This window comes from Poromitra crassiceps (genome assembly GCF_964638095.1).
Source record: "Poromitra crassiceps genome assembly, chromosome: 22".
Lineage (NCBI taxonomy): Eukaryota > Metazoa > Chordata > Actinopteri > Beryciformes > Melamphaidae > Poromitra > Poromitra crassiceps.
In genome coordinates this window covers 6,732,331-6,755,634 of record NC_139647.1, presented here as the reverse complement: position 1 = coordinate 6,755,634, position 23,304 = coordinate 6,732,331, and the positions used below count along the sequence as shown (strand labels likewise).

At 42.6% G+C, this 23,304-nt stretch overlaps 1 protein-coding gene across 1 annotated transcript in view; it reads left to right on the top strand.

The window, feature by feature from the left end:
• Positions 1-23,304, top strand: part of LOC310796129 (uncharacterized protein) — a gene marked incomplete at both ends in the record, with an annotated part of 167,935 nt that overhangs the window by 114,669 nt on the left and 29,962 nt on the right. The window contains 13 exons of the mRNA XM_083658276.1: positions 1,095-1,127; positions 5,930-5,968; positions 6,267-6,311; positions 7,444-7,479; positions 7,883-7,927; positions 12,209-12,262; positions 13,997-14,077; positions 16,694-16,735; positions 17,506-17,583; positions 17,947-17,982; positions 18,773-18,826; positions 20,664-20,717; positions 21,117-21,158. Coding sequence (XP_083514402.1) covers positions 1,095-1,127; positions 5,930-5,968; positions 6,267-6,311; positions 7,444-7,479; positions 7,883-7,927; positions 12,209-12,262; positions 13,997-14,077; positions 16,694-16,735; positions 17,506-17,583; positions 17,947-17,982; positions 18,773-18,826; positions 20,664-20,717; positions 21,117-21,158 — 639 coding nt within the window. The remainder of the gene's footprint in view (positions 1-1,094; positions 1,128-5,929; positions 5,969-6,266; positions 6,312-7,443; positions 7,480-7,882; positions 7,928-12,208; positions 12,263-13,996; positions 14,078-16,693; positions 16,736-17,505; positions 17,584-17,946; positions 17,983-18,772; positions 18,827-20,663; positions 20,718-21,116; positions 21,159-23,304) is intronic.

The following is a 23,304-nucleotide window of genomic DNA, read 5'->3' as shown; positions in this document are numbered from 1 at the left end:
GGCAGCTGTGTTACCCAGCCTAACCGTGTCCTCACAGAAACGGAAAATCGATCCGACTTATTTGAGAGGAAAATAAAAAATATATTTAGTCAAGCGTATCTTCAAAATTACCAAATTGATGGATGACACCAATTTGCCCTGTTGGAAAAAGTCCTTTGAGTCATGTTGTGAAAACAATACAAAAGTGACAGGATAAGCACTGTAACTCACTCCTCATGTATACATTTGCAGTATACTTTTGAACTTGCAGTTGTTGTTGTGTTGGCCCACATCTCATGGGCCACCTCACATCACTTCAGTCTTCACTAGTTTCTCTGAAACCTCCTTTGTTGTTGCTCCAAAACCTATTGATGTGTTTGAGGTCATCTGTGGAAACTCTCCTGTTGAGAGAAGTTTTTCAAGCTGTTTGTGGAAGCTGTCTGCTCTTCATTCGATCGATCGATCGATCTACATGTATCTATCTATGCATCTATCTATCGATCGAACTATCTATCTATCTATCTATCTATCTATGTATCTATCTATCTATCCATCTATCTATCTATCTATAGATCTATATCTATATCTAGTTATGTATCTATCTATCCATCTATCTATGTATCTATCTATCTATCTATCTATAGATATATCTATCTATATCTAGCTATATATCTATCTACAGTATCTATCCATCTATCTATGTATCTATATATCTATCTATCCATCTATCTACTGTATCTATCTATTATCTATCTATCTATCTATCTATCTATCCATCTATCTATCTATAGATCTATCTATCTATATCTAGCTATGTATCTATCTATCCATCTATCTATCTATGTATCTATCTATATATCTATCTATCTATCTATCTATCTATCTATCTATCTATTTATCTATGTATCTATCTATGTATCTATCTATCTATCTATCTATCTATCTATTTATCTATGTATCTATCTATTTATCTATGTATCTATCTATCTATCTATCTATCTATCTATCTATCTATCTATCTATCTATCTATCTATCTATCTATCTATCTATCTATCTACATGTATCTAAATCTTTCTATGTGGTGATTAATAATGTGTTTATATTCTCTTTGTAGGGTGAAGTTGGCACTCGAGGTCCTCCAGGCCCTGTAAGTAATATGTAGTCTTCATAATGCAGAGTGGTTAGCAGTGGTTTTGAGCGGGAGAGCATGTTGGAGGACTAAGAACAAAAAGAGAGATTCTAACATCAACACCTCTTTCTTCTTGGCAAAACCCAAGAAAATGATCGTGGTACAGCAAGCTGTTCAAATGATATTTATGAGAGGAGGGTTAGATAGATTGTTTGTTTGTTTGTTTGTTGTTGCGGGGGGGGGGGCATCTTTTTTTTTGTATGTGTACTGGATCGATGTCGATAAGGGGCATACAACTTGAAAGCGCGTGAGGCAGTGGAGAGACGTGGGGTTGAATTTCTCCAGGGAAGCTTCCCTTTGTTCGTTTAGTTTTCTTCGGGTATTATCTCAATGATCATTGGCAGCAAGCCAAGTAAGTAATACTTTCAACAATGTACACAGCAGAAACGCAATATACAGCAATTCACAGCAATAGACAAAATACTAAATAAAACCGTTTGGCGCTGAAAGTTGTAAACTGTGATTTGCTGTGTGTTTAATATCAATTGAACACAGTTGCGCTAGGCAGCGCTCGTCGGTGTTATTCTAATCTCTTAATTAATGTCCCTACGTGTCGAGGTTTTACCTCAATACATCATTCTCAAATTAACTCTGATAGCGTCGTATAATGGCTGTAGAAAAATGAGACCGTGGCTGTGAAAAATTGGTGAATTCTGTTTGTTGCTTTCAATTTGTTTATTCTATTGGTCCCTCGGGGGTCTGACTTTCGAGACAAAGATAGCCTCAACAACCGAAATAGAACCAGGACTCACTTTGAATTTGCTGCTTGTTTGTCAGGAAACCAAACCACGGACACGTCCAGATCCTGTCCAGTCCCACAGCAGCGAGCTCGCCGTACAGCAGCAGCAGCTGCTGCTGTGGTTGAAGTTACTTCGGACTGAGTAATCATGATCAAAACATCATTCACCCAATGCAATGTCTAGCCACGCAGTGGTTCTCAAATGGGGGTCCGTGGCACTTTGCCAGGGGGTCCCCCTGCGAAAGTTTTCAGGAAAATAAAAATATTAACTTTTTTTTTTTTTTTGCAAAAGCTTCATAGGTCAACGGAAATATTTCATGCTTTAAATGTAAAATGGTTCATGGATTACATTCTAATCTGACAAACCTATCAATTTAAAAGTCAAGCACGTTACCATGGAAACAGTTAAGCTTAGCCCAAAATCACAAATCACAATGGTGAGTTAGTGGTGAGTCTGTTTACGACAGCCGACGTAAAATACTACCACTAAGGGACTCAAGGGGTCGCCAAAGTCACTAAGTTTAAAATTCTACCGGTAGTAGCTTTAAACAAGAAATTGCCCTTAAACGTATGTACATAGGTGCAAATCGTAGAATGAGACAGCCCTTTTGTGCAAAGACGCAGGTGGTGCTGTCAGTGAAGCAGCAGGTATCGAGTCTCTGAAGGCTTCGCATCTCAACTTCAAAACAAAGCTTCACCTCTCTCATTTGTATTCTCTTCCTCGTGGCTTGTTAGCACGCACTGCTTATGGAAATTAGGCAACTTAATGATATAGTGAAAAAATGTGATCTCTCTCCCCTGGTTTCCCCTGGTCTCTATCTAGCTAATAATAGGTAAACATGCTTTAAAGGTGTTCTGCACAGCAAAGTCTTGCTTCTTGTTTTCTCTCAAATGGGACCAAGTTACAAAAAATGTAAAATAAAATATATATATAAAAGAAAGTTAGTGAAGGCGTTGCATTTCAATAGATCTCCGAGGGAGGGAAGTGAAGCTTCTATCATAATTGACAGATTCAATGATGTTCATTGTTGTGTACTGAGGTGTGGAGCAGCCAGGGTATGGAAGAGGTATGCTATAGCGCACATTAATGTGGCCGACATCACTCACTTGATAAATGAGGCTGTTTGAATATTTAGTACCAGTCTCTCTGTCTGTGCTCTCAGATAATTTTGGCAGTTAAGCATTGATTTCCCTGACACAGCAGAAAGCAGGGTTCAGATCATTACCCTCCCTTCATAAACCTTCGTGTGCCTGTGTTTATTAGTGCTGGCGAGGAGCACGCATGGCCATCCTCTCCCCCGGTGCCCTTAAAGTGGCAAAACATTCTTTTGAGCTCCGAGACAGTCCTATTTTTATAGCTGACAGTATTGCGTTAGAATAGAATTTGACTATTTATTAAACTGATTCTGTTAAAGGAACACTCTGCCCATTTTCAACCAGCTTTGTATCATTAGAACATCAGTAGTATATCAGAAAACTGTAAACTGTTTTGAAGTCTGTAATTTAATTTGACAGTTATTGGGGCGGCTTTAGCTCAGGAGGTAGAGCGGGTCGGCCAATGACGCAAGGGTTGGCGGTTCGATCCCCGCTCCCTCCCAGCTGCTGTCGTTGTGTCCTTGGGCAAGACACTTAACCCTCCTTGCTCCCGATGGTGATGGTGTGTAGGCACCCTGCGTGGTAGCCTGCCGCCATTGGTGTATGAATGGGTGAATGTAGACTACCTACTGATTGTAAAGCGCTTTGGATAAAAGCGCTATATAAATGCAGACCATTTACCATAGTTATTGAGTGTTAAAGTGTGGACCAGTGACATCACTGGTCCACACTAACTCAAATTAATAACTCATTAACTCAAATCAACTCTCAATAACTGTCAAACTAGATGAATGATGAATAGTTTGACAGTTATTGAGAGTTGACTTGAGTTAATGAGTTATTAATTTGAGTTAGTGTGGACCAGTGATGTCACTGGTCCACACTTTAACACTCAATAACTGTCAAATTAAATGACAGACTTCAAAACAGTTTACAGTTTTCTGATATACTACTGATGTTCTAATGATACAAAGCTGGTTGAAAATGGGCGGAGTGTTCCTTTAAGTTGGGCTGATGGTAAAAAAGCTGTAGCGTTTCATCACGATTGAGAAAAAAAAAATGTACGCGTTCAAAGGTCATGAGCTCGAACGGTGACGTCAGCAGTGCTCGCATTCTCTCTCCCAAACTCGTAGGAGCCTCAGCAGCCCCGAACTCTAAAATCCAAGATGGCTGCTCCGCGCAACAACAGTAGTTAAAATCATAGTAAATACTGTTTATTACTAGGGGTGTCACAATATATCGTCCCACGAAATTTCGCGATAGTAAAACGTCACGATATGTATCGTTGAGATGAAATCTCATATCGTGAAAAAAAAAAAAAAAAAAATTTTTTTTTTTCAAAAGTAGACAAAGAAACGTCTTTGTTTGTTGAAGTTCAATGTGTGGAAAGTAGTTCAGTTGAACAAGTCTCTGAAGAGACACATGAGAAGTTATACAGGAGAGAAACCATTCAATTGAGTTTCTGGCAAAACTGTTTACTTGACAGGAAAAACTGAAGATGCATAAAAAATAGACTAAGAAAAGTCTTGTTGTTTGAGTTTGAAGAAAAACTGAAGATGCATAATGAGAATTTATACTGCTGAGAAACCTTTTAGTTCAAAGTAAATCTAAGTGACGGTGTAACTCATTCTATTTCAAGATAAGCCTTATCTCCAATCTCATGTTTTTTCTAGTTGTTATTGTAATAACAATTTCCCACAACAGCATGTTTTGTATTTGTGCATTTCAAATAAAATACTACTTTTCCAGTCATATATTGTCATTATTCAAGTTTAAAAAAATATTGTTAAAATCGTATCGTATCGTATCGTTATCGTGAACCCAGTATCGTGATACGTATCGTATCGTGAACTGAGTGTATCGTGACACCCCTATTTATTACCGTCTAACTTCTACAGTATCTATGTGCACATGTTGCTGCAGTGTTTCTATGTGCAAAATACAGAGAAATGCCTTGTTATCAACTGTTATCGCTAACGATGGCTAGCCTGGCTAGAGCTAGGCTCGAGCTGACCCCGGCTGGTTTCCCGACTCTTTTAACGGAACATCGACAACTCGGCTGTGATGTCACTCAACCGTGAAATCCTTCGCTCCCAGTGTTAAAGGAACGTGCCGTTATGCCCCACCGGCTTCCCACCCGCAGACACGGCCAAATGTGTCTGTAGGCGAGTGCCGTTACCTCGACACTACCCAGACGCCCCCGTACATTTCACTTATGCATGGATGAATGCTGCCTTCTTCACACAATAGGATCAAGGAGGCTTCTCGTTTCACACCCCAGCTGGGGCCCGCAATTACCTCCCAGTAGCATGTTGGCTGCTCTTCATTAGGCTACATCCACTTAAGACTGCATTGGCTTAATTGCATGTGTAGCATTAACTTAGGGAGGCTGTGGAAATCAATAATACGGATGAAAGTAGATTTGCCATCAAGATTGCGTTGCTCAGTTTGTGATATATGGGGCCTAAATGCATAGGAACCTCTGATTTGTCTGATTTGAGGGGGATGTTTTGAGGAAAGGAAAGTTGTTCTTTGGAGATGTCTGTCTACAGTGAGCAGCTATTGGCTAAGCAAGTTTCTCCTCTTCTGGTCTGACTGGTTGTCAACCTTTCCCCTTCAATTCTATTACATTTTGTTGTTAAACGCTCCGGTCCAGTGACCTTATACTCCATTTCTAAGCTTTTCAAACCATGTCATATAAATTATAAGTAGATTATTATTATTATTTTTCTAAAAAAAACATCCCACCTCGAAGAGTAATCTATTCAGATTAGTCGCAGGGGAATCAGGTGAGGCTGTGTGTCTTTTTGAGTTTGTAAGAAGCAGTACCGGTAGTTGTTACTTCTGCTTTGCTCTTAAAGGCTAAAGTTTGATTTCATTGTGAGTGTTTTGGAGAACATGGGTGTGTCTTTTTGATTGCCTCTAGGTGATGACAGCTCACGGATTAAGACAGCTCTCTGGAACTGTAAGCACACGTTTATGTATATCATTAAGCTTGAAATGCTTCTCTCTTTATCTGTGATCGTACTTCAAATCTCTTACTGGAGGCACAGCTGTAGAATGTGATCGTTTAACCCATTGATACCTGATGCAGCATTTGCGTGTATATCCCTCATTTGTGTGCGTATCCCTTTAAGACCGCGAACCGCGGTCTTAAAGGGATACACACACAAATGCTGCATCAGGTATCAATGGGTTAAGGCATCTCAGCAACTCAATCAGGTTTGCAAGTGCTCTTTTCTCTCTCTCTCTCTCTCGTGTAGGAGGAGGGAATGGTGGAAGGCCAGAAGGGGGAAATAGGACATCAGGTAACTTTCTCATTATTGTTCCTTATTACCGACCATTTTAGACACAGATGGGCAACATTGCACCAAAAGTTTTACACCACAGCATGAATAACGTTTTGTATTTTTTAATAGAACATATAACATGCCTGTCTAACTGGGACTGGTAAATTGATGTAAATTCCCTGCACATTAATGCCTATTTAACTTAGCCTGTAAATTTCATGTACATTCAATGTAAACTCTTATCTAACTCTGACTGTAAATTCGTGTAAATCCACTGCGTATTTAACGTATATTTAACTCAGTCTGTAAATCTCATGTAAATCCAATGTAAATTCATATTTATCATCCACAGAACACTTCACCACTCATGTACATATTGTATATATTGACTCGATTTGATTCGATTTGATTGCACTTGCAACCTTGCGATTGCCGTTAGTTATCTTCCTACTTCTTATCCCTGTATGCTGATGTAACCGCTACGCTGCATACAGACACTAAGACAAATTCCTCGTATGTAACTTGCATACTGTGGCAATAAAAGTGATTCTGATTCTGAACATATATAATTATTTGACTTAGCAAGAACAATTGAACAGCACCTGCTGTTCAAATAGAGCTTGATGTGGACTCTGTGCTCTGCAGACTGGTGTACAACAAGCTTTATTGGCAGCTTAGCTCACAAAACAGATGCATCTACTGTACACGATGCAGGAAGATTACCAAGGCCGCTGATGCGGCTATTGACCATCATCAAATTGACATCAAGAGACTGTCTCCTAATATGACAAAATGAAAAAAGAAAACCGCATTATTATGTTATGTATAAATATATGAATCTGCAAATACAACATGTATTCAATCATGGCTACTGTAGGCTTTTCAAGTAAGCAATTCTCAGCATGCATTGTTTGTAAGTGTGCATAGTATGAGTGTTATTTCATACGGTTACATCTTTATCAAGTTGCTCATTTGAGTTGATCCACATTGTCAGATTCTCATTCTGCACATAACAGAAGAGAACGCTGTGAAGGTCCTTCACCACTTCTCCATCTAAGCTCGATAGCAGTCAGCAAGTAGAAGCTTTACCTGAGTATGTTCTTTTATATGTCTATATGGGGGATGATTTTTTCTTATTTACCCCGAACAGGGGGAGAAAGGAGCTCAAGGACAGCAAGGCTTCAAGGTAACTTGTTGGATGGCTGGCGAGACTTGAGATGTGCACTGATATAATATGCCTTTGCTATCCGCATCGCTTCATCGCAAAATCACAATCGTCGGTCCATAATTGATGCGGCCCATGGTGCAGCTCTGCATGCAGCCTAGCTGCATCTTCACTTTGTCGATGCTAAGAAACTCTTGACAAAGAGCGCCTGCAGTCAGAGAGCTGTGGGAGCCTTGGTCTCTGTGCTGTCTCCCTCCAACTCACACAGAAAACATGCTTTCTATTTCTGCAGGGGGCGCCACTAAGCACCGCATGCCATATTGTTCAGAAAACAAAAACCTCAAGTCAAAACTGTGCTCTCTCTCTCTCTCTCTCCTCTCTCTCCCTCTCTCTCTCCCTCCCTCCCTCCCTCCCTACCCGAAAGGGAAGCATGGGGCTGCCAGGCCTGAAGGGTGATCAAGGACCAGCGGTGAGTTGTTTTATACCCGTCTCATGTCCGCTGTGCCACTTAGCTGCAGGTTAAAAGGAGCAGTTTAAAAATCTGTTGGACGGAAATGGGGTGAGACAATACCTCAAAGGGTCAGAGCCACAAGAGTGACTGCGCTCAAATCATCCCTGGCTAATCACCTGCGCTCAAATCATCCTGGCTGTGATTGAGTGTGTTGACCTGCACGTTAATATCCATTTTGCTTTTCAAATATTCCATTAAGAGTTGGCACATCGAAGTGCCAATCTCACTTACAATATCTTGGATGAACTTTTTTTTATCAAATATGTCTTATCAATTTCGCTGTTGGCTTCTTCGGCTGGTTTTGGTTCCATGTCTATGAATATATGATGAATATGAATATCGAATCTATTACAAATGCATTTTATCCTCTTGGTGTAAATATCACACCACCGTGCTATGACCTGTGAGAAACCCAAATAAGATAACTTCCTGATATTAGCCAGGCAGCTGAGGCATGCTGGTGGAAGTAGTGGAACCTGCTTGGTAGCTGAGATCACGTTAGCTTCTGGTTCATATGGAACCTACTTTGGTAGCTGATCAGGTTAGCTTCTGGTTCATATGGAACCTACTTGGTAGCTGATCAGGTTAGCTTCTGGTTCATATGGAACCTACTTGGTAGCTGATCAGGTTAGCTTCTGGTTCATATGGAACCTACTTGGTAGCTGATCAGGTTAGCTTCTGGTTCATATGGAACCTACTATGGTAGCTGATCACGTTAGCTTCTGGTTCATATGGAACCTACTTGGTAGCTGATCAGGTTAGCTTCTGGTTCATATGGAACCTACTTGGTAGCTGATCAGGTTAGCTTCTGGTTCAGATGGAACCTACTTGGTAGCTGATCAGGTTAGGTTCTGGTTCATATGGAACCTACTTGGTAGCTGATCAGGTTAGCTTCTGGTTCAGATGGAACCTACTATGGTAGCTGATCAGGTTAGCTTCTGGTTCATATGGAACCTACTTGGTAGCTGATCAGGTTAGCTTCTGGTTCATATGGAACCTACTATGGTAGCTGATCAGGTTAGCTTCTGGTTCATATGGAACCTACTTTGGTAGCTGATCACGTTAGCTTCTGGTTCATATGGAACCTACTTTGGTAGCTGATCACGTTAGCTTCTGGTTCATATGGAACCTACTTGGTAGCTGATCACGTTAGCTTCTGGTTCATATGGAACCTACTTGGTAGCTGAGATCACGTTAGCTTCTGGTTCATATGGAACCTACTTGGTAGCTGATCACGTTAGCTTCTGGTTCATATGGAACCTACTTGGTAGCTGATCACGTTAGCTTCTGGTTCATATGGAACCTACTTAGTAGCTGATCAGGTTAGCTTCTGGTTCATATGGAACCTACTTGATAGCTGAGATCACGTTAGCTTCTGGTTCATATGGAACCTACTTGGTAGCTGATCACGTTAGCTTCTGGTTCATATGGAACCTACTTGGTAGCTGATCACGTTAGCTTCTGGTTCATATGGAACCTACTTGATAGCTGAGATCACGTTAGCTTCTGGTTCATATGGAACCTACTTGGTAGCTGAGATCACGTTAGCTTCTGGTTCATATGGAACCTACTTGGTAGCTGAGATCACGTTAGCTTCTGGTTCATATGGAACCTACTTGGTAGCCGATCACGTTAGCTTCTGGTGCCGATCCAACTGCTTCTCTCTCGCCAGCTCGCTCTTCCTGGTTCACCAACGCTTTGCCTTGGTGCCCTTTTTACACTTCATTTGTAGACATATAAACCACTTGTCACAAAACTCCATTATGAGAGGGGGAAACTTCACATTGACACATCGTAAACGCCATCATGCAGCAAGGTCCAGAGAGAGAGAGAGACCTCGAGGTCCAGAGAGAGAGAGACCTCGAGGTCCAGAGAGAGAGAGACCTCGAGGTCCAGAGAGAGAGAGAGACCTCGAGGTCCAGAGAGAGAGAGACCTCGAGGTCCAGAGAGAGAGAGACCTCGAGGTCCAGAGAGAGAGAGACCTCGAGGTCCAGAGAGAGAGAGACCTCGAGGTCCAGAGAGAGAGAGAGACCTCGAGGTCCAGAGAGAGAGAGAGACCTCGAGGTCCAGAGAGAGAGAGACCTCGAGGTCCAGAGAGAGAGAGACCTCGCCCCGACACAGAAGACTTCTTCAAGACTTCCGCGTAACCAGGGGGGTAGTGGTAAATACAGAGGTGGGTAAACTATCCAAGGTGCTTTACCCACCTTATTTCCCCTCATTGATTGATACAGGTGAAATAGGTGAGTTTACTCTGCCTCATTTCAAAGACGTGGGTAAACTGCGTTGACCATCAACGCCCCTGGGCGTAACCCCACGTAAGCTCCACCTACTTCAGCATGACCGCTATGTAGGACCAATCAGGGAGCTTGTCTGCCGTGACAATAGCATTGGCGCAGTTTCCATGGTAACGTGTGGAACATTGAGTTTATCCATGTATGCAAGGACAATAACGAGTGGGAGAAGAGAATGCATATAAGCAGCTCATCCAGAAGAAACCATCACCAGGATCTGCTGTAAGCTTTTCTCTGAGCTGTGAGCATGCAGACCTACAGCTGCTCATACACAATGTCACCTCTACATACAGGAAGTGCCTTGAGTCTAACTATGGTTTATTAAACAGATCAGGCTTCCCCTCCTCTCATCTCACATTCCCATATCCACTATTCCCCCGATTCAGCCTGCCACAAAGCAAGAGACAGATCAGTAAATAACACTGCAACAGGCAGAGACAGAGACACAAGCAAGGACCCTAAAAAAGAAGGATAAGACTATGAGTGCGTTTACATGCAGACAATAAACAGTTTATTAGCGGATTTCTGGAGTTACCTGATTATTCAAACGGTCATGTAAACAGCATAAACCGATAAGCTTTATCCGTTTATGGCCGTTACCGGGTTATGAATAAACCGATAAACATACCAAGGTTTTTGGCCAATAACCCGTCTTTTGAGTGCATGTATACAGCGTATCAGGTTTCTTGTGGGTTTATACATCTGCGCATGTACAAGTTGCATGTAAAAAGTTGAATTACCGCCGCCTTCTGGAGAGAAATCCGACTAATTGACTGAATCATGTAAACCCGGGTTTTTCCTATTGTCGGATTATTAAAGTGCATGTAAACGCAGAAATCTGATTATTGCCATAAACTGATTACTCACAGTTATCAGTTTATTGGTGTGCATGTAAACGCACTCATTAATGATTCCACCAGATGTCCCGTTCGGTCATGTATCATGATGTAGCTAGCGAATCTAGCTGTACCAAACATGGACTTGAGTTAAGCTATATGCAATCTGGGAACCCAGTCTATTTTTATTTGAAAAATAGACGAGTTTGACGTCTTCTATGCAGATTTAACGTTATTAGTGAATAGCCGAAATGGACGCGGAAAAGGAAAGCGGAAGTGACGGAAAAGCCACCGTCACTTCCTTTTCCGCGTCCGTTTCGGCTATTCGTTAATAACGTCAACGCATAAACACACTCCATAGAAGACGTCAACTCGTCTCACAACAACAGTGGAAAATTACTGTAAAGTCGCGGTGCAAGTTGCTATTTAGACTGTAAACAGTGGAGCACGGACGCGGAAAAGGAAGTGACGGTGGCAGGAGAGGCGCGCTGTACAGGAAGCCGGGGAAAAAAGGTAGGGCTGTCCCAGAGTCTATTTTTCAAATCAAAATAGGTTAGCAGATTGAGCTATATGCAGCTGCTGGACAGAGCCATGATCTGTTTGGAGACGAATAATAAGAAAAACAAAAACACACATTTCGGATGGAAGGGGGGGTCACATAATGTCTTTTCTTGAATCTGGTGGAAGTATTTTTCAATCCAAGGTGAAACGACACAGATATGATGCTTTATAGAGGGACTTGCCCCGCCTGGTCCATTCACTTCAATAGACCTGGCCCCAATGCAGGATTCAAACACTGTGATCATGTGAGTGATGTCTCATCCTTCTCTTTTAGGCTCCTCGGACAGACGTAGGAAGAACAAGTTGAGATTTTTTTACACACAGACGATCAGTAATCAAATTTAAGAATTAATTAGTGGAAAGAGGGAAATGGGAGCCGCTTTGTGCCAGAGGCCCAATCTGCTCTGCACACCTGCTCCGGTAATGAGCGTCTGTCTGCATGGAGACGCAGGGAGGAGAGGAGGAGGCGGCTCGGTGAGGAGCGCTGAGGAGGAGGAGGAGGAGGAGGAGAGGAGATGAAGGCCCGCTGATAGATGTGTCTGTTTACACAGGGCTCGCCAGGGGACCCGGCGGTGCCCGGGAGAGACGGCCTGAAAGGAGAAAAGGTATAGCTTCAACTCTCAAAATCAACTTCTCGCCTCAGAGGGGAAAATGTGTGCAGCTATACAGTCAGCTGCTTTATCACACAGGTTGAACGTGCGAGGCAACTCGTGAAGACGCTTTGACACGTTTACTCACCCCCGCACTGTACGCCATCTTCCATCACGTTGTAACGCCCCCGCCTAGACCGCTCTGTGGTTGTTTTGATGTTTTGACGCCCCCGTCTAGACGGCTCTGTTGTCTGTAAACAAACGTGTTGTTGTTGTTGCTGTAGGACTTGTTCCACACACTGTGCTGAAACACAGCTCCGCTCACATGCTGCTTTGATGGGGTCTCGGGACTTGTCAAGAAAGCGTGACTCGAGGCATCCCACCCACTAGACTAGAGCGAGTGTTCTGCAACAGAAAAACATCCACTTCAGCCTTCTACACACACACACACACACACACACACACACACACACACACATACACACACACACATATATATATATATATATATATATATATATATATATATATATATATATATATATATATATATATATATATATATATATATATATATATATGAAGAGAAAGGAGGAGAGTCCCCATGCACAGCCAGTGGAATGATCAGGTGCTGGTAGGTTGCAAGTACAAAGGCACAAAACAAAAGATGGTACCACCACACACTGAAGTATAGCTTTACTGTGATTTATTCAGCAAACAATGCATTTCGCTGTAGCAGCTTCATCAGGTTTGTTCATACAACCATGAGGGCCCAGGTGAGCCTAAGTAGTAACAGGACCTAATTGGTCACATGACCAATTAGGAAATCACAATTGTTTTCTGTTTACAGGTTGTAGAAAAATACATACCTAATAGACAAAGTAAATACAATAACACAAAAGGAATGGCGATATATAATAATATTGTTCAAGTTAAAAAGCAAGGACATAAGCTAGCATTAATATGCAGCACTGTCAGAGTTACAGAAATGAGCACATTCGAAGGTTGAGCTCAAAATATATAAAGAATAGGAAGACCTATACAAAGACCTATACAAAGAGTTACAGCAATGCAAGGTTAAGCTCAAATTCTATTTGGAAAAGGAGGACCCACAACATTAATCTAAGAGTTACAGCAATGCAAACAGTTACAAGGTTAAGCTCAAATTCTATTTAGAAAAGGACAATAATAAGAAACTGCTGTAATTCTTATTATTGTCCTTGTAAGAATAGAAATGTAAATGGCCCTTATGTGTCACAAAGTCCAGGGGCCCTGTCTTATGCCCGATCCAAGGGCAAGAGTTGTCATTGGTCGTTTCTAGCGCTCAAAATCTCCCCTTGTTTCTTTTAATGACCACTGGGTCGCTGAAACACGTCCTTTGGTGTCATGATGACGCTTGCCCTGGCCCTGGCCCTTGCTTTGCCCTTGCTTTGCCCGTAAGTTAGGGCCCCAGTTCTTTTGGTGTGACAGCCACTGTACAGGACGTGCTGATGGATTTGTAAGCGTCCATGTAGTCACAAAAGCTGCTGCCTGTAATAAACCATTTTCATGTTTACACCTATTGATGTGTGAAATCACTGCCCCTGCTTTACCTCGCTGACTCCTGCTTTACCTCCCTGACTCCTCCCTGCCCCTGCTTTACCTCCCCCCCCCCCCCCGCATACCATTCAGTGCACCCTCCTTGCTGAGACAGCAGCAGAGCCAATCTGCCATTTGTGTCTGTCTGTCTGTCTGTCTGTCTGTCTGTAGGGGGACTCTGGAGGTGTGATAGGGCCCCAGGGATTACCTGGACTTAAGGGGGAGCCTGGAGAGCCTGCGCCTGGATATATGGTGGGTACCAGATTACGACTTCGGACAATCATCTTAATCTGACCTTGTTGGCTTTGGAGCCACAGGATACACAGATAGCTGTGCTCCAGAACATATTAGACCATGAGTCATCGACTTCCCGACGAGGGAACCAGGAAGTGCAGGGACCTCTGGGCTGGCCTACAAAAAGACATCATCACACACACACACACACACACGCACACACACACACACACACACACACACACACACACACACACACACACACACACACACAATCCAATAGACATTCATGGAGTGTACTGTAGTAGAACATCTGCAAACAGCTGGGACAGCATCAGACAAGTCAAAAGGGAGCACCTCCTCCAGCTGCCTAGCTGCCGTACCATTATGGAGATGCAATGCTATGAAGTAATCCAGCGTTGGATAACCCCAGCCTGGGTAATCACCTCCACTCCCATTCTGGAGCTTCTAGTTGTTGAGGCACTCCCTTTTATGGCCAGTCTTTGCATATAGAAGTGTTCATTACAGCCTCACCAAACGCCAGCGCGTGTGCAGCTCAGGCTGCACTGTTCAATCACTGGCAAGTAAGTCGTCCACGGCTTGAGACAATCCTGTTTGTGTGCAAACGGACACACGAAACTAAACATCACGCTAGACAGCAGACCTACTCATCAAGCTCGCGGTAATGTGTTCAGTGTTAGTCTCTCTTGTGTAAGACAAAGCAGGAAGAAGCTGTAAACAGATACTATGATGCAGACAGTCTGTATAGTCTCTCTCATGTGAGACAAAGCAGGAAGAAGCTGTAAACAGATACTATGATGCAGACAGTCTGTATAGTCTCTCTCATGTAAGACAAAGCAGGAAGAAGCTGTAAACAGATACTATGATGCAGACAGGCTGTATAGTCTCTCTCATGTAAGACAAAGCAGGAAGAAGCTGTAAACAGATACTATGATGCAGACAGTCTGTATAGTCTCTCTCATGTAAGACAAAGCAGGAAGACGCTGTAAACAGATACTATGATGCAGACAGTCTGTATAGTCTCTCTCATGTGAGACAAAGCAGGAAGAAGCTGTAAACAGATACTATGATGCAGACAGGCTGTATAGTCTCTCTCATGTGAGACAAAGCAGGAAGAAGCTGTAAACAGATACTATGATGCAGACAGTCTGTATAGTCTCTCTCATGTGAGACAAAGCAGGAAGAAGCTGTAAACAGATACTATGATGCAGACAGTCTGTATAGTCTCTCTCATGTGAGACAAAGCAGGAAGAAGCTGTAAACAGATACTATGATGCAGACAGTCTGTATAGTCTCTCTCATGTGAGACAAAGCAGGAAGAAGCTGTAAACAGATACTATGATGCAGACAGTCTGTATAGTCTCTCTCATGTAAGACAAAGCAGGAAGAAGCTGTAAACAGATACTATGATGCCGACAGTCTGTATAGTCTCTCTCATGTAAGACAAAGCAGGAAGAAGCTGTAAACAGATACTATGATGCAGACAGGCTGTATAGTCTCTCTCATGTAAGACAAAGCAGGAAGAAGCTGTAAACAGATACTATGATGCAGACAGTCTGTATAGTCTCTCTCATGTGAGACAAAGCAGGAAGAAGCTGTAAACAGATACTATGATGCAGACAGTCTGTATAGTCTCTCTCATGTAAGACAAAGCAGGAAGAAGCTGTAAACAGATACTATGATGCAGACAGTCTGTATAGTCTCTCTCATGTAAGACAAAGCAGGAAGAAGCTGTAAACAGATACTATGATGCAGACAGGCTGTATAGTCTCATGTGAGACAAAGCAGGAAGAAGCTGTAAACAGATACTATGATGCAGACAGTCTGTATAGTCTCTCTCATGTGAGACAAAGCAGGAAGAAGCTGTAAACAGATACTATGATGCAGACAGTGACTTCGCTGTAATGAGTCGTTCGGCTCATGGAGCCAATGTAACTTCATTGATTTTACCTTTAAATGAATAATGACCAATGTACTCTGTCTTTTCTTTGACTTGTATTATTTGCAAGGATTAGCCTGGTGTCTCTCCACTGAAGTACTAGTGTGAAGGTTTTGCTTCATTAGAGCCTTTGTTAGCTATTAGCTCTCTGCCCCCCCCCCCCCCCCCCCCCCCAAAAAAAAAAAACAAAGTTACAGGATCATATGATTTTGTTTTCACAACTTTCTCAGTATTATGTTCAGGGGAATGACTCCATTTCTCACTCGAACTTCAGAAGTGCTGTGTTAGTTCAAATCCAACTTTGGAGCAGCTCATTTACATTGCATTGTGCAATGTAGGACTTGTAACACTGATACATGCTGACCACAGAAATCAATGTCCCATCTGAAGTGTACAGTAAATAGTGCTTACAGTAGCCTCAGTCCCAATCAAGGGTTTCTCTCTGTGCTATGGCATCATCAGTGCATCTCTCTCACATAGAAACTATTACAAATGCTGTAAAGAGTATTGAACATGAGCTGGCGATGCGACTGTTTGCACCGCGGGGTGTAGCTCATAGAGATTCAATATTCCAATTTAGATCCCAGCAGCGGAACAGTGTTTGGGGCAAAGTGAATTGTTGCTGAATGAGCCGTGAATCTCTCTGCTGATGGCTTCTTCCTGTGGCTTTGCAGGGCGACGGGATGCCTCTGACCAGAGGGGCTCGTGGGCCCAAGGTAAGATCCTCTGATGGAGCAGGAGCCAAATCATCCACACATACAACAGTACTGTTTACACTGGCTACACTTCACCTTTAGCATCTTTAAAGGGATAGCTCGCTTTTTTTTCTCCCCTCATCAATTGTACTTGGCCAATTCCCCCTGCTGTCCGGGTCATGGCTCCACCCCCTCTGCCGATCTGGGGAGAGTTGGAGACTAACATGCTTCCTCCAATACATGTGCAGTCACCAGCTGCTTCTTTTCACCTTTATTTTCAAACTAGTCTAAATGCAGCTATGTGTGATTGAAACCCCCCCCCCCCCACCAAATCCCATTGCTATATACCCCTTCTACATACGCAATGTGGTCTCCAACCTGCACCATGCTCTTTAAGATATCCCAATTCTTGTCCTGCCATGAAAAAAAGGTCTAGATTTGAATATTATGCTGTGTAACTCGGCACAAGACATGCAATACTTTAAATGAAATGGATAAAGAATATAAATAATACGTGCATGCCATTGCCCTAGAAAATAGAGTTGTACTTCCTACAGCATCCTCGAAGCTACTTGAGGTGAAACGTAAGGAGAAAATTTATTCCGGCATAATTCTAAATACTTAATGATCATGTACTGTAACTCTCAGAGCTACATGATCATTACGTATTTAGATGATGCTGGACTCTCTATGAGCTCTCCTTCACTGGGTTCCATCAGAACTTCACTGGGTTCCATCAGAACCCCCCCTGACTGTTTCTTTGTGTTTGTGTTGTTGTTTTCTTCTGTCAGGGTGAGAGAGGAGTGCCAGGCCTGCCAGGGGAGCACGGTGAAAAAGGCGAGCCCGGAGAGGGCGTCATCGGCGGCCCTGTGAGTGCGCCGTCGTATCGATCGCTCTGCGTTTCCCACATTCATCATTTTAGCTCCAAGCGTCAAATCTTTTCATTCTCCAGGCACTCAAAAAGAACAGATCCAATATCATAGTTCATTAAATATACTGTTAGACGGGAGACGGAGGTCAGTGCTGCCCTGTTACGCTCTGCTCGTCGTCATCAGCTCAGCGCTGCTAGTTTGAACCGTACACATTTTAAGTGTGGGTGAGTTTGCTTTTTTTATACAGGATTGTCGGAAACAGGGAATCAATGGAGCGAGAGCTGTATAACAATTCCTTGATTGGATCCTGAGTGCTGGAGGGCAGGTGGTGTTAACAAGATGTGTGTGATGTGTTCTTAGGGCCCCGTGGGACCTTCGGGAAGGCCAGGAATCGAGGTCTGTGGATGAATTCCCTGGATGCACAACACACACAAACAACATGTTCAAGTCCATTTTCACTGATTTCCAGTAGGCATGCACGAGGTTGGATCTGATAATGCCGATATCTTCTGACCAGACCCAGAATGGGCCGGCCAAGAAACATCTCAGGGGCTTACTGACTCCCCATTGTTAGGGTTAGGGTTAGACTCCCCATTGTTAGGGTTAGGGTTAGACTCCCCATTGTTGAAACAGGCATGCGCGAGTGTGACAGCACTGGCAGCAGTCTGGGTCAGGATTAATTCGGCTTGCCTGTCTTGTTTTCCACCTAATTGCAGAGAACATCAAGTCTCTCCTGTAGTGGAATGAACACATTATTATGCCTGCTTACTCTTATCATGATGGCCCACTGCCAGACATGTATAAAATGCTTTTCAAAATGTACACGTTCACTGGCCAAAATAAGAAAACTACTTCAATTTCGGTTATGAAAAACATGTTGCCATGTTTTTATTTATGTAACAGTTCTTAAAAAAAGTCAGATTCGTCCTACTTCGGGCATAAGTAAAGCGTAATTGTATCGGTCATATTGGCATAAAATGTTCATTTCGGGCCGATGCCGATATTTCATTTTAAAAGCCTTTATCGGCCGATACCACTGACGTGTTGCTAACATTGTGCAGGCCTAATTTCCAGTTCTTTGATGTTGTGTACATGTAGTAGCGTGCAATTACTTTACATGACCCAAAATGCTGGGCAGTGTTGAACACGATCGTCAAACTCATTCGAGTATGTGGGCGTTTCTTAGGGCCCCCGCGGAACCCCGGGTTTTTCCGGCCCTGCTGGAACTCCAGGACGAGAGGTGAGTCAGCTCCGCCTTCTTTCTACTCTGCAGCGATGGGAAAAGTGCACACATTCTTTACGAGTAGAAGTACCGTTATTTGTGTCAAAAAGTGGAATTACTCATTTAACTTGTTTACTCAAGTAAAAGTAACAAAGTACAGTCTCTGAAATGTAATAGAGTATTTCTGCTAGCTGTTTCTGTGCAGAGCTAACTGAAATTATTATTTCATTATGAGTATATATACATATTAATATAATTATCTGTGCTCTGTGCAATTGTTATATGAGCAGGTAAGTTGTTCCAAAGATTTGGAGCAGCCAAAGGGCTCATTCACATCTTGCTGTACTTACGTCTGAGTAGTTGACCTCAGAGCTCTAGCTGGAGTATGATGGTGCAGGAGATCAGTGAGATAAGAAGGTGCCATCCCATTTAAAACTTTCTACACAAGCTTCGGCTGCTCGGAGTCCTCTTTGCTCCTCCCAACGGCCGTGCAGCAATCTCTGACACAGGGAATGACAGTTGCCAAGAAACTAATTTTGAAGGAATGGAAGTCCTCCTCTCCACCTTCTTTTCAGCTGTGGCTGACAGACATGATCTCAGTTATACGTATGGAGAGACTCAGATTCCAGAGGTCATATTCTCTAAGGAAATTTTCCGTTATTTGGGACCCGTTCCTGACCTATTTTGATCAGGCTAAAAGCGGTATTTGAGTTTCTTTGGGATCCTTTGCACAGTATATATATATATATATATTTTTTAATCGATTTGTAAGCACATTTTGACATTTTGTAGCATTGTAATGTTGAATGTATGTATATATGTTTTTTCTTTTCTTTTTTCCTGTTCTTGTTTTGTTTTCTTTATGTTCTGAAAAAGTAAAATAAAATATATAAAAAAAAAAAAAAAAACTTTCTACACAAGCAAGAAAATGTTCAAATCAATCCTGAAGCGGACAGGAAGCCAGCACAGGAGTTATGTGCTCCCGCTTTCTTTTCCCACTTAGAAGCCGAGCGGCAGCATTTTGTACGAACTGGAGACGACACAAGGACGACCGATCTAGACCCACATACAGAGAGTGACAGTAGTCTAGCCTAGAGGTAATAAAAGCATGAATAACTCTCTCAAAGTTATGTGGGAGAGATAACCCTTTACCTTGGCCAACAGTCTTAACTGAAATTAAGAAACTGGTTTTAACAACAGAACTCATCTCTTTATCAAATTGAAAGGAGCTGTCAAAACACACCAGGATTCTTAACAGTAGTAGATTGTAGGAAGCTAAAGGACCAAGATTTAATGTCATTTAGACAGTTCAGCAAAGGCTGCATTGAGTTTTTACATTTTGTTTTTAACGACAGATACATTTGGATATCATCAGCGAAAATGGACCCCAGGGGCAAGATATAATAAGAATAGGATCGGGCCCAAAATGGAGCCTCGAGGGACCCCACAAGTAAGTGGGGCCGCAGTTGAGGAAAATTGACCTGAGTGAAGCGAGAAACTCCTATGGGTCAAATATGACTGAAGCCATTTGAGGGCCGTGCCATTGATGCCTACACACTGCTCAAGACGAGATCAAAGGATCCTGTGATCCACAGTGTCAAATCTAAAAGCACTAGTTATTTCCCATCTCTGCTCCCGCGCCTCATGCCTCACATCAGCAGATAAAAGATGGCCGACAGCATAAAAGAATCTCTGCACCCCACTGACTTAAACAAGTCTGATGTTGTCCCAGGTCCTGGACACAAATCCCCACCAACAGAGATGGGTGTGAACGCAGAGGCTAAAGATTGCAGCGCTGCATGATTCCCGGATGTCATTGTTGTCAATAACTCCTTTTTTTCTGTCTCAATTAAAGGGCCCCCCTGGGAGAGCGGGCCCCCCAGGCCCTGCCGGACCCCGGGGTGAACGAGTAAGCAGTTCAGAGCCGCACATTGACAGTGGTGCTGCCAGCTCCTCACAAGTCACAGTAGAGATTGCAGCACATGAGTTAGGGCTATTTTATCAGGCACTCCTGCTGTTCTGCTATTCACTAACCAACACTGCTTTGAGGAAAAGTGTTTCAGTTTGGTACAAATTGGCTGCACCCTCTCGTTAGCACATTAGACATGACACATGCACACAAACACACAACTTGTCTTTCAAAAGTGTGTGTACAGTACGCCCCACCATTTAGTTCTGATCGCTAACCCGCAAGATGCATTTGTAACAAAAGCAACATATTAGTGAAACATTTGAGATTTATTCAAGATGAAATGATGTCTGTGACCATGCCTCTTGTATCATGTATTTTCTTTCTTCTTTCTGACAGCCTGCCTTGCCAATCGTTGGGGACATAAGTGCTTTGCTCAAGGTACTGTCCCCCTCATAGTTATGGCAATGTGAGCATTCGAGAAACAATAACACGCAAAGATGTGCTTGATTTACTATTCATAAAATGAGCAACGTCATGGTGCCATGCTATTGGTGTATAGAGCAAGCAAAAGGCCGTGAGTGCCTCCATCAGGATGATTGGAGAACTGTCTCTAGAAAAGACTGGGAGAATCTTTCACAAGTGTTGCAGCATGACTTGTTTGTGAGGGCGCACATGATAGCACAGTCATGTGACACACAGCACAGTCATGTGACACATTTGTACATTTATTTGAAGTCTTCACAGTAGCTTTCTTATGCATGCAGGAAGACAAAAGGCATATCATAATCACACCAATGCAATGTGAACATGAATGCAAACACATTTGAAGGCAAAGAGAATCAGAAGATGCCCCATCAGACATGCATCATTTGTGGACAGGTCTAGTTCGTTTTATTTTTGATCTGTGTGGAGCTGTTGTATCCACCATGAGAGGAGTCATAAAAGCACTTGTATTTTCATTTTCAGCACCAGTGGCTCCTGCATTACATTACTGGCTTTCCTTGGGAAGCTATAAGCAGGTCTGGCCTAGGATACTCATTGGATGGGAGACTGGTGCTGGAAGTGGTGTTGGAGGACCAGTAGGGGGTGCTCTTCCCCTCCGGTCCGAATGGTCTAATGAATAATCTGATCTGATGAAAAATCTAAAATAAAATATTGAAAAAAAAAAATCTGATCTGATGAATAATCTCCCCAATGCCCCAGGGCAGAGACAGGGGGACTCTGTCCTGTGAGGGAGCACCGTCCTTCGGATGAACCGAGGTCCTGACTCTCTGTGGTCATTAAAGATCCCATCGGCACTCTTCACAAGAGTAGGGGTGTAACCCCGGTGCCCTGGCTAAACTCCCACACAGGCCTTCCTTCAATCATGGCCACCTAATCATCCCTCGTTACTTAATTGGCACATTCAGTCCTCAACTCTCCACCATGATAGGCTGATGTGTGGTGAGCGTTCTGGCGCAAACTGGCTGCCGTGCATCACCCAGGTGGGTGCTACACATCTGTGGTGGATGAGTTGAGTTGAGTTCCCTCCCCCTCCCTCCCCTGATATGTGAAGCGCTTTGAGTACCTAGAAAGGCGCTATATAAATCCAATCAATTAATTTTGTTTGCCATGTGAGTTCAACACACACAAATCATCCCTAGTTTGGCTTGTCTATATCATTTTATTTGGAAGTTTATTTTCTTTTTTCACTTTCCTCGTTCAGATTCAGTGTGACAGCAGTGGGCCTGAATGGGCCAAATATGGCTATGTCAGCCATACTGTTTGTCCTAGTCATTAAATATGCTACGCAACCATAGAGATACACAAATAATTCATAAGCCAGCCACATCAGATACAAAACTGACCATAACACCACGACAGCTTGCCCAACTTCCATTAACTTGATATATTAACTTGGATATGATATACTGTATTCCAGCTGTTTGGCTTTGTGTTGGCATGTTTAAATCAACTCGTAGGAGAAATTTGATATTTCTAAATCTGGTGGGACAACGTGACTTGTAACATTTGTCTTATAGCTGAAAGTGGGTTTGATCACTATGAAACCTGGTACACATCAGGGTTGTTTGGAACATGCATGCTAAATTTCATGCAGAACAACAGAAAATCCAAATAAGAAAGCATTTAGAGTATTTAACCACTCCTGCTATTACAAAATTCATATAACTAACTTTATTATTAGAATTCTGACTTTTAAATTCAGAATTCCGACTTACTTCATTTTCAGTATTCTGAGATTATTCTCAGATTTCAATTTTTTTTTTCACGTGTGGTCGCTAAAAGTAAAAGTATGAGGAAAAGGGAGAAAAGACCAAATACTTAAACAGTGCTTATTTTCTGTCAGAAAATGACAAAAGCTTGTATTTTGCGTCTGTTCCCTGTGGCCTCTCATAATGGGCACATCTGACATAACGATGTTCCAGTGGATGACTCTCCGTCATTAGAGAGATGTTGTGTTTCCTGTCTCTTGACACCATGTTGTTACCTGCAGGAGAGCACTTTCCTGCAGCTCAATTGATGCTTTTAGCTTGAAGACTTTCATATCTGACAATACATGTAATAATGCCTTCACACGACTCAG